Here is an 11,719-nt window from a genome sequence, read left to right on the forward strand (position 1 = left end):
GAGGCAGAGGTTGTGGTGAGCTAAGATTGCACCATTGTACTCCAACGTGGGAAACAAAAGCAAAAGTCTGTCTCAAAAGAAAAAAATCGGTAAACCATAAAACACTGGAACAAGAACGTAGTGTGACTTGAAGGTCATGTACACATCCTTTAAGCAAGTAGTTCGGAATGTGTCTTTATATAAAGGAAGATTTTCTTCATGGGAAGTTCTCTATGGCTGATGGATGCCCGTAGCCAGGTGGTCCTCAGGGTACCGATGGGGGCAGGGGCATTTGTGAGAAACATTTGAAGCGCTTTTCCCCAGCCTCCTTAGCACTGCCTGGGTGGTGGGGGCTCTGCACAGTGCCTTCCGTGGAGCACGCCCGGGATTCCGCGTGACAGCGCCCTCTGTGGAGCACGCCTGGGGCTCTGTAGGGTCTTCAGCATGGTTCAGATTTCCTTCCACCCCCAGCTCTAGATGATTCAGTAAAATCACAAACAGGCATACAACAGCCCCCATGGAATTCTAAAATTTTCATTTCATTTTGGAATTTATGCACTCAGATGAAATGATTTATGATGATGTTGAGAATGGGGATGAAGGTGGAAACAGCTCTTTGGAATACGGCTGGAGTTCAAGTGAATTTGAAAGTTACGAAGAGCAGAGTGACTCGGAATGCAAGAATGGGATTCCCAGGTCCTTCCTGCGCAGCAACCACAAAAAGCAAGTATGTGCCCCTCGTGCGCGTGAGGGACAGGGCTGTCGCATTAACATGCCTGGGGGCTGTGAATACGATTGTGATCCGCCTAGTGCTTAATAGTGATTTGTTAAGATGCTGATATGTAATTTGGGGAAAGCATAAGACATTGCCAAAGGAGAAGACGTCTAGTTTCATACAGTGAGTACCTGCATAGAAGGATTGGGAAATTAAACTTCTATAAATCACTTAAAAGGTTTTAAGTGAGCTCGATACCTTGAATACTTTAAGAAAGTAGTTACTCTCTGACTTGCTTGTGTTTTAATGCATTATGTGCTTTGCACGTAGCAGCATTTGTGCATCGTTAACTGCAGAACACTGAATAGGTGGCGGGATTCCCTGAGACGGGGCACAGCTGCACCTTGCTTTAAGTGAGGTTTTGAACCTCAGCATGTTTAGCATGCTAAAGGAAGGTGTAAAAATAGAAGATGTTAAGGGACAAAAGCTTCTAAGCCACCCTGTGACAATCCTTTCTTTTTTCTTTTTCTTTTTTTTTTTTGAGATAGAGTCTTGCCCTGTCTCCCAGGCTGGAGTGCAGTAGTGTGATCTCAGTCTACTGCAGTCTCTGCCTCCTGGGTTCAAGTGATTCTCCTGCTTCAGCCTCCCAAGTAGCTGGGATTATAGGTACCCGCCACGGCGCCCAGCTAATTTTTGTACTTTTAGGAGAGACAGGGTTTCACCATGTTGGCCAGGCTGGTCTCGAGCTCCTGACCTCAGGTGATCTGCCCACCTCAGTCTCTCAAAGTGCTGGGATTATAGGCGTGAGCCACTGTGCCCAGCCTGATAATCTCTTCTTAAAGGGAATTTTTATTCCCTTTTTTTTGGTCGAAAAGTCTTGAGGTTAGTTAGGGTGCAAGATGGAATGTCAGTGCTGTAAGGTGTGAATTCTGGGATTCGGTGTTGTGAAGCATGGAACCTGGGAACCGTTCAGCTGAGGCACATCCCAGGTCTTGGTGGTGCCAGCCATGCCACATGCTTTTTGTTGTTAGAGTTTTTCGTGACTCTGCAAAAGGATAGATTTGTGCTCATTGACAGTGATGTCTGTGTACTTTCTGTGAAGCTGAGATGGAAGCCACATGCGGTCCTCGTCTGAGGTTGGCCAGTCCCGTGTTGCTGATACAGATGGTGACTGGAGGCCACCATAGTGACAGTTGGTGATAACTGGTTTTATCTCGCCCGTCTCCTAGTAACCCCCAGTAAGCAGAGATATTGTTCCTGGACATAGCTGCCACATCCTATTGCTTTACAAGTGATTATGGATTGCCTACAATTCTCAAATCCTGTGAACCTGCTTTGTAAAACTCAAAGAGAATCTACCAGTTCATGGCGGTCAGCTTACCTCCCCAGTATCATTCACAAGTTCTTCCAGGAACTTGGATCTTTTGTGTCACCATCATTATTACAACTGCAATTTAAATAATCAGTGAAACTGCAATTGTAGTTTTTTTTTGTTTGTTTATTTTTTTTGAGATGACATCTTGCTCTGTCACCCAGGCTGGAGTGCAGTGGTGTGATCTTGGCTCACTGCAACCTCCACCTCCCGGGTTCAAGCAATTCTCCTGCTTCAGACTCCCAAGTACCTGGGACTACAGGTGTGCGCCACCGTGCCTGACTAATTTTTGTATTTTTAATAGAGATCGTGTTTCACCATATTGGCCAGGCTTGTGTCGAACTCCTGACCTCGTGATCCACCCACCTCAGCCTCCCAAAGTCCTGGGATTACAGGCGTGAGCCACCGCACCCAGCCTGCAATTGTAGTTTTTAACAGAGCTGATAACTAAGAAGATATTTAACTTACTGTAGCTGAGTCAGATACTTGATTTAAACTGAGATTTAAGAAGAATGCTGGGCTGATATCGGTGGAGGCTTGGTATGTGCCTTGGAGTGTGGGTTGAATGCCCTTTGGTTTTGCCTTTGGGCTGTGGACAGAGGGCCCAGCCACTGAGGAGCTCAGAGGGATTAGTAGTCATTCCTTGGTCGTAACTCAGGAAACCCTGCCCTTGCCTTGGAGCAGACCCATATCCCAGAGGAGCGCTTGAATGCCCAGGCAGTGCCAGTGGCTCAGCAGCCCTTCCTGCTGGGGGAAGAAGCCAGGGAAAGCCAGAACACAGTGGGTTTGTGGTGCAGGGTGACAATCCAGGAGTGCTGGGCTCTGCATTTCCAGCCTTTCTTGCGCCTCCATGTTGCCGGGACAGTGGCCTGGACCGGTGGTGGGACTAGCAAGTGGGGTCCAGACAGGGCACCTGTGGGTTATGCCTGTCCAGGATGGAAGTGCTGCAGGCAGTCCCAAGTTTTCTAGTTTAAATGGTCACAATTTTAAAATGACCAAAATAAAACTATATGTTCAGAAATCATCTCAAAAAGTCTTGAATTTTATTAAAAACTTCCTAAAGTGTCTGTGACATGAGGAGTGCCCCCAGAGGAAGAGTGGCGCCTCAGTGTGTGCATCTGAAGTGTCTGTGACCACAGGGAGAAGGATCCGGGGGGCCCAGTCCATCAGTTCGAGAGAAAGTGACCTCAGGTTGGAAACTTGAAAATCCATGCTGCTATCCTCAAAATGTGTCACCTTCAGTATAGCTTAAATACAAGTATCTTTTGTTTGGATGCTGACATAAAAGAAGAATTTTATGTATATTTTATACATTTGATAATTTTGATTCCACCACAACGTAAGCAAATGATTTAACAGATATTTTGTATGCGTGCATTTGCTCCTGTCTGGCATGGAGAAGATGGCAGTCTGGTGTCTGGATCGTGTCTGTCTTTTGATGCCATTGATGCCATGTTTAACTCATTTCTGTATTTATCTCCTTTTTAAAAAAATTTTTTTGAGACAGGGTCCTACTCTGTCGCCCAGTCTAGAGTGCAGTGGCACCATCACGGCTCACTGCAGTCTCCACCTCTCAGACTCAAGAGATCCTTCCACCTTGGCCTCCTGAGTAGCTAGGACCACAGGCGTGCACTACCCTGCCTGACTAATTTTTGTATTTTTAGTAGACAGAGGGTTTCATCATGTTGCCCAGGCTCATCTTGAACTCCCGAGCTCAAGTGATCCCCCCGCCTCGGCCTCCCAAAGTGCTGGGATTACAGGCATGAGCCACGGCACCTGGCCAACTATTTGCGGGTTTCTCTCTCAAGGACCAACTAGGCTAGTAATCAGGGCTCTTGTGTGTGGCCCCAGGAACCCCCAGCCAGGAGAGGCCTGATGTGCCATGGCAGATGCTGACAGAATCCTTTCAATGTAAAATTGTCCCAAAAAACCAAAAAGAGCTTTTTGTGAAAAGACTGTGTCTCTTTATGCTGTAGCTTTCTCATGACCTAACCCGTTTAAAGGAGCACTATGAGAAAAAGATGAGAGATTTGATGGCAAGCACGGTGGGCGCGGTGGAGATTCAGCAGCTCAGGCAGAAGCATGAACTGAAGGTAGAGTCTCGCCCCCGGCCGCTGGCCCCACTGGCCGGGCGTGCAGTAAAGAAAAACCACGTGGCTCGGTCAGTCCTTGCTGTCTGAACAGCGGTTCTCAAAGGATGGTCCAGGGGCTTCCGGAATCCCCCGACGCTTTGGGGCTCACGTGGACTCTGAGACGCTCTGTGCCTTTTCGCTCTCTTCCTTTTACAGGGAGCCCAGGAATGTCCTGGAGGCTGCACAGCCTGTGGCCTCACAGCTGGCTGAATGCTGTCAGGCTGTCTACATGAGCACGGGTTCCAGAAATGCACAATAATGCCACTTTCTGTTTGTTTTGGAAAATACAGTAATTTTTCATCAATGTTATTAAAAATAACATGTAATAGGTTGGTTATTTTTTAAGTGAACATTTATAAAAATATCCAAAATTTTTCAGAGTTTTAACTTCAAATGTAATAAATATTGATACATAAAGCCCAGGTAAACGAAAGCCATTTGGGCTCTCAATAATTTTTCAGAGTGTCCAGGGCCCCTGTGACCGGAATGTTTGAGAACTGCCGATGTGAATGTGGTGATGGTCTGTTCTGCACGATGTGTTTTAAAAGGGCACTGTCAAGTACGTTCTCCTGCAGTTTGATCTTTTATCCTGCCAGTATTTGTGGTTGTTCCTATGTGTTGAATGGCACTCACTGGGAAGGGGTGCGGGCTCCACACTCCTTCCGGAGCAGCCGGTTCATCCACCGTGTTGTGCTCCGGCTGCCCCCGGGAGCCACGTTGCCCTTTCACATCCAGCGTCCAGCTGGCTCCCTGGCAGGGCATCTGATGAGATCTGCCTGGGGCATCAGGGTTCTGGGATAGCGGGCAGTGTGTCGGGGTTTCCGAGGAGCAGAGGACACTATCAAAGCCATGGGCGGGGTTTGTGGGCTACGTTTGCAGATTTTCACCGACACAGGGAGTGCCGGGGCTGAAGCAGGTGAGGGCACTGTGGGAGGCGGGGAAGAAAGGCTGGGAATGCAGCTGGGGCCGGGCCCAGCTTACTCACTTCCCCTCGTGGGAGCAGCCCTTGTCAGCCCTGACAGCCAGGAGACCTGGCCGAGGGTGTGACCCGAAACCTCGGGGTCTTACCTGCTCTGCATGGACATGGGGCTCAAGGAGCATGGCCACGTTCCCGCCTGTCAGCTTGCAGTTCTCTGATCCTCTGTTCAGTGACCCTGATGGGGCTGGCTGAAAACCAAGGGTTCACAGCCCAGATCTGCGGTTGAGAAAGAGCAGGATGTGGACAGGCTATGTAGTAGGAAGCGCACAGGCGGGCGCCAGGGCTCTCTGCGCATTGGGCAGGAGGCAGCGGACCTGGGCCACAGGGGCTGAGAAATGGCAGCAGGACACGGTCCTTTGTGGAGTTGGGAGACGCAGGAGTGGGAGAGCATAGGAGGCCGTGATGTTAGCGCCATTCATGGGGGACAGCGTTGCAAGCGATGGAGATGGGCTGGGGCCGTCGACACGGGTGTGAGGCCAGGCGTGCTGCGTGGTGTTCATGGGAAGGCAGCCTTCAGGCTTTTGGAAGTCAAGGGCAGGCAGACGTGACCGGGGCAGAGTGACACTGTCTGCACGCTGGCACCCAGCAGCCCTGCTCCTCGCTCGGTGCTGGTGTGACCCAGAGTGAAGGGAGTCCCATGCTTAGCTGCACTGCTGGTCCCTCGAGAGGTCCCTGGGACGGGGATGTTGGTTGTCTCATAAGAGGTCATCTTTTAAAGAGGTCTTCTTTAACAGACAAATCACTCAGCATCCAGCGGCCATTACCTCAGTTGCTGGGTTTTTAAGGAATAAGAAATCATATGGCAGGAGATGGCTCAGACACCCCTGAATCCAGGCAGCCGAGAGTGTCCAGCATGGCTCTGGCTGAGGAAGTGGAGGCCGGGATCCCAGGCCAGGGGGATGTAGCCTCCAAGTCTGACATTGGCAGCGTGCTGCATCCGACCCCCCCTCAGGTGCGTCCGTGCGTGTCTGCGGCACTTGCCGGGGCCTTGCATTCAGCCCGTCGCCGGGCCTGGGTCCGTGTGACCATGCGTGTGAAGTGGCCCTGTCAGCAGCTGGCCTGGCCCCAACATGGGGTACAGTGGCAAGCCCCAAGGAGAAGGTGGAAAGGCTGAACTGGAGCTGTGAGTCTGCAGTTGGTTGTTTTGCCATTTAATTTCAGGCGAGCCGTTTGACATCTGTGCACGTTAGTGACTCACCTGTGACCTCCACGTGGCTCTTTATGTGAGTGGATCACATATAATACTGTAAATGGAGCAGAGAACATTTTTAACCATGTCCAGGAAGGGCTGTGCTTTTAAAGTCAGTTTTTTCCTTTTTTCCGACAAACAAAACAAAAACAAAAACTAGCCCAGAACCGCACATGACACATACGCTCACAAGAACCAGACTACTTGACAGTATTCTTTTAAACGAGGCAGATTAAAGCAGCAGGTGGGTTCTGCAGCCACCCTGTTCTCACATCTCCCTCTCCGTCGCAGATGCAGAAGCTCGTGAAGGCCGCGAAGGATGGCACCAAGGATGGGCTGGAGAGGACCAGGGCGGCCGTGAAGAGGGGCCGCTCGTTCATCAGGACTAAGTCTCTCATCACGCAGGGTCCGTGCTTGTGGGTCTTCTTGTGGGAAGGACATGGGGTCGGGGGGTGGCTGCACAGGCTCCCACAGCCTCGGGGAGCATCAGCCTGCTCAGTGCTCGGGTCTGGCTCAGCCCTGCTGACCCTGGCCTCCCTGTCCTGTGGGGACGGCGTTTTAGACCAAGGGCGCCCAGCAGAGAGGTGTCATTGAGAGTCACTGACTGGACGTAGGTAGGGCTGCGCAGCTGGCCGCAGGCGAGTGGAAGCTCTCGTGGCTAAGGTGCCCCTGTTGTTTGCCATCTCCTCTCAGCAGCAGGTGGTCTGTGCCCCTCAGGCCTTACCTCATGCTCCTCCCGAGTCCCCTCAGGGATCCAGGGGCCTCTGTCACTGTGTATTATTGGCAGTGGACTCTGTATTTACAGCACAGCCGGCCCTCCTGAGCATGGCCCCACAGGGACTGGGGTTGTGAGCGTTCTGAATGGGGATTTCAGGAACGTTTTCCTTGGCGAGGGGAGATTTGGAATGATAGCTGAATTTCCAGGTTTTTCTAAGGATCTCATGAAGGGGCAGTGGTCTGTGCAGTTATGTGTGAAAAAGGCAGTTGGTGTGGAGGTGTCGTGCATGGTGGCAGCAGGCAGTAGGATGGGGTCATTCACTGTCTGAGGAAACTTCTGGAGGCTTCGTGCACTGATGTCCTAAGATGGAGTTATGGGAAGGTGGTTGAGAGTTCACTGTCCCACGGTGGTCGCCGTGACTCTGACCTGGTGTTTCCTGGTTGTGTCTCCAGCTTTCTAACGTGCCTGTCTGCTGTTAGGGTGTGGGTAGTATTTGCTAATATCTGTACTTGAAGGGACTTTACATACACAGGTTCCCTCAAGGAAGGCCGCGGATACTATGTGTGTGTAATTGGTACAACATGGTGCAACTCAGGAAGCCTCTTTTCTTTCAGTCCACGTGAAGCCCTCGGCATCTCAGACGAGGTGGGGGAAAGCTATCAGCATCCCCAAGGGGTTGATCTGGTTATGGAGACAGACAGGTGCATTCTAATAAAATGTGTTGTAATATTGTGCCCTGATGGCAGTGCCATGAGGTGCCCGGGACAGCAAAGGACAGCCTTTGGGGAGGTGGCCATATTTACACAGCCTCTGGAAAGCGCACCCAGGCTCTGTCCTGCTAGGAGGTTGGTATTTCGGGCCGCATTCATTGCCTCAAGGAGTGTGTCTGCCCACCAGCAGCAACTTCCCGACTGGGACCCAGATTTCGGGAGCTGATCAGAACTGCCCACTCAGGCCCCATGCCAGGTCTCCAAGCTGGGATTTGCAGGCTGGGCAAAGTCCTCCGTGATCAGATGTGTGGGACAGTCTGAGGAGCCCTGATCCAGGCTCTGAAAGGGCATGCTTTGTCTCTGGTTTAGGGGAGGTGCTCTTTGGGGGATCGGCTGGAGAGATGCAGCAGTTAAATAGGCAAACCCCTAAACCCTCCAACCTTAGTTTCCTATGCCATAAAATGAGAGGCTTGGACAGAATTTGTGTTCTTCGTCCTAGTTGTACGTAATAATTAACTAGGAATCTTTTAAAATGTGCTGGTGCCTGACCCTCCTTCCCTGGCCCACCAGCTGATTTCCGAGGAAAAAGACTGGGCATCAGTAGGTTTTGGAGCCCCTTAGAGGTTTTTCTGTGCAGCCATGGTTTCAGGTCTTTGAACTAGAAAAGTTCAGGTTTCTATCCCCTAAAAGTTCTTGTGCTTTTCTGATTTCTAGCCATTTTGTGGATTCTTTAATGTAGTTAGCTATATTTTAACAAATGAACATAGGCCGGGTGTGGTGGCTCACACCTGCAATCCCAGCACTTTGGGAGGCCGAGGCAGGTGGATCATCTGAGGTCAGGAGTTCTAGACCAGCCTGGCCAACATGGTGAAACCCTATTCTACCAAAAATACAAACAAACAAACAAAAATTAGCTGGGCATGGTGGTGGGCATCTGTAGTCCCAGCTACTTGGGAGGCTGAGGCAGGAGAATCGCTTGGACCCAGGAGGTGGAGGTTGCAGCGGGCCGAGATCATGTCATTGCACTCCAGCCTGGGCAACAAGAATAAGACTGCATCTCAAAAAGAAAAAATGAATGTAGGTGTTTTCTTGTTTTTTAGAGATAGGTTCTCACTCTGTCACCCAGGCTGGAGTGCAGTGGCACAACCACAGCTCCCTGTCGCCTTGACCTCCTGGGCTCAAGTGATCCTCCTGCCTTAGCCTCCTGACTAGCTAGGTGAACAGGTATTCCCTACCACACCTGGCTAATTTTTAAATTTTTTGTAGAGATGGAGTTTTGCTGTGTTGCCCAGGCTGGCCTTGAGCTCCCGGACTCAAGAAATTCTACCATCTCAGCTTCCCAAAGTCCTGGGATTAGGGGAGTAAGCCACCAAGCCCGATTGTGAATTTCGCTTTTGCTTAAACTGTTTGAGTTTTGCAAAGCTATGCTTCTTAAGGTGTCCAGTGAGACAGGGGCAAGAAATGTAATAAGTGCCGCCTCAGTTTTCATTGACTTCTGAATATTTGTTCTTAGCCATTCTTAGCTGTTTCCTTGTTTCTGATTGTGATATGTTACAGATTAAAGAACTAAAATACTTAATTTACAAAAGAATCTAAAACATTAAAATTTCAACATATTGCCATTTTACTGTCTAGCTATTCAAATGGCACCTCTCCCTTTTGAAGTTAAACTTCAAATACTGAAAATTTCATATACTCCTTGAGGCAGTGAATACAGCCCTGAATCCCAACCTCCTCACTGGATAGAGCCTGGCTGTGCTTCCATAGGTAGACAAATACCGTAGTTCCCTGTGGAAAGAACACTTTATTGGATTTGTTAAAAATTCAACTTAATAATAGCTGAGTATCAAGTAAGCATGGAAAATTAAACTCTACATAAAATATTTGACAGCTTATTTTACTGTACTATAGTGTTCTGAATATATTATTTCAGTGTAAAACTTGTGCATTTTGACGTCTTTTAAGATCACAGATCTTCTCTTGAGGAGGAGCAGAATGTGTTCATTGATGTTGACTGCAAGCACCCGGAAGCCATCTTGACTCCTATGCCTGAGGGCTTATCTCAGCAGCAGGTGAGATGATCAGTGCTGACACTAAGGTGCTATTTACTGGCAGAGCTGTGCTGGTTTTTAAATGTTTGTATGTTTGATGCTAGTTGGTAAATATCTGCTGTCTGAAACTCTGTGTCTACTCAGGCCCTCCACTGTAGGCTCCTGGCCCAGCACTTATTGGCTTAATGCGGGGCTCAGCATGGGTCTGGGGGGACTCTGGTCAGCAGCTGTGGCCTGGGCTCAGGCTCTTCTGGTCCTGAAATATTTTGGACAGCACCCCTGAGTGTAACTGTGAGAAACAAGGGGAACTTGCATTCTTCATGGGAGTCAGTCACACTGGTTTGGACTTTTACAGAGACAGCATGTCGGTGTGTAAGGTCAGTATGTGTATGTGGCTACCAGAGGCTGACAGATTTTCAATAACTAAGGAAATCTGAATTTAATATATTTCTTAAAAATGTGATACTTGGTAGCAAAAGGGAAAAAAATCAGTAGTTTTTCTTTGATTGTCTTTGGGTAAAAGGAAGAGAAAACTTGAACCAGAGTGATAATACCGAGTTTGCAGACCTTGAGGAACCAGAGTGCTAGCACTGAGTTTTCAGGCCTTTGGCAGCAGGGGCTGATCTTTGGGATAACAGGAGTTGTTTACCACATGGGCAGCAGGCTGCAAGCCATGGACACCAGGACAGATAGGCAGACACATGCGTAATCACGGTCTGGGTAGATTCCTGATGCACGTAGGCAGATAGAGCAAGACAGAGCATTGTCAGATGAAAGAAAAACAACATAGAACTGCTTAGTGACAAGGCCAGAGTGTAAAAAGAGATGAAAAGAGATACCTGCGAGCTGTTCGTAATCAGCCAGGCTGAAATACGAGGCTTACATCCGATTTGCATTGAGCAGAGATGACTGAAGTATTATTTTGTCGGCTGCCTCACACGTGTGACGGGATGAAGTGTGAACAGAGCTTGGGAGACAGTTGAGCCCCGTCACTCATGGTGCATGCTCTGTGCAGGCCCTGTGCTGAGCCCCTGCTGTGTTTCTCTTCCTTTAGTCCTCCCAGATGCTCTCGCTATCCTTACTTAGTCTGTAAGGAAGCCTGGGTTCGGAGGAGGCTGATCATCCTAACCACGTCCTCTAGCTACGCGAGGAAGGGCTTGTGTCTGCCTTCAGTCTCCCCAATCACAGCCTGCTCCTACCCCGTCTGTGCTCACTAGGGCCGTGGGATCCTGGCTGCCACATGCCACAGGGGGATGGTTGACAGCCTTTACCAAGAAAAAGGATCCAGCACTTTCTCCTGTGCCTGCTGTCCGGCTCATCAGCCTCACTGCAGAGTCAGGAGTTACAAAAGGGCTTCATGGATGAACACTTGTTGCCATTCAGATGAGACGCTCAATAGGATGACGCCCAGGGCACTAACCACATGTGGGGTCCCTGTGCTGGGGAGGACGCACCATGAGAGAAGGACTTGGATCCTCACTCTGGGAACTTAGTGTAGTAGGGAAGCCAGAAACCAAAAATCCTAAAATCAGGGAAAAGCACAGAGGAAACGCTGCTGACGTTGGTGGCGGGGGCTGAGGGACATGACTTCCTAGGGGATGAGGGATCAGATAAGAATCATAGCAGGAGTATAAGTGACTCACGACCAGAGGAGCCAGGAGCCCTAGAAGACATGTGGCCCAAGCCAAGACAGCAGCCTGAGCTGCAAACCAGTGGGCAGGGGGCAGGCTGAGCACCAGGGAGAGGACTTGAGGTCCTGAGTAGGGGAGAATCTATGAGGAGACACGAGTGGGGTGAGGAGTCTGTGAGCAGACATTGAGTGGGGTGAGGGTCTGCGAGGAGACCCTGAGTGGGGTGAGGGTCTGCGAGGAGAC

General features: G+C 49.8%; 1 protein-coding gene across 11 annotated transcripts in view; it reads left to right on the plus strand.

Moving 5' to 3' along the window:
• ARHGEF10 (Rho guanine nucleotide exchange factor 10) overlaps positions 1-11,719 on the plus strand; it is a 120,104-nt gene that overhangs the window by 41,114 nt on the left and 67,271 nt on the right. For 8 of the 11 annotated variants that reach the window (XM_032260290.1, XM_032260291.1, XM_032260293.1 and 5 more), the window contains exons 8-11: positions 543-706; positions 4,043-4,159; positions 6,658-6,772; positions 9,760-9,866. In XM_032260290.1, the coding sequence (XP_032116181.1) occupies positions 543-706; positions 4,043-4,159; positions 6,658-6,772; positions 9,760-9,866 (503 nt within the window). Of the gene's footprint in view, positions 1-38; positions 707-4,042; positions 4,160-6,657; positions 6,773-9,759; positions 9,867-11,719 lie in introns of those variants that run through there. The other 3 variants (XM_032260296.1, XM_032260297.1, XM_032260300.1) reach the window with 2 other exon arrangements.

This window comes from Sapajus apella, unplaced genomic scaffold (assembly GCF_009761245.1).
Source record: "Sapajus apella isolate SASKATOON/1434 unplaced genomic scaffold, GSC_monkey_1.0 scaffold116, whole genome shotgun sequence".
NCBI classification, from domain to species: Eukaryota; Metazoa; Chordata; class Mammalia; order Primates; family Cebidae; genus Sapajus; species Sapajus apella.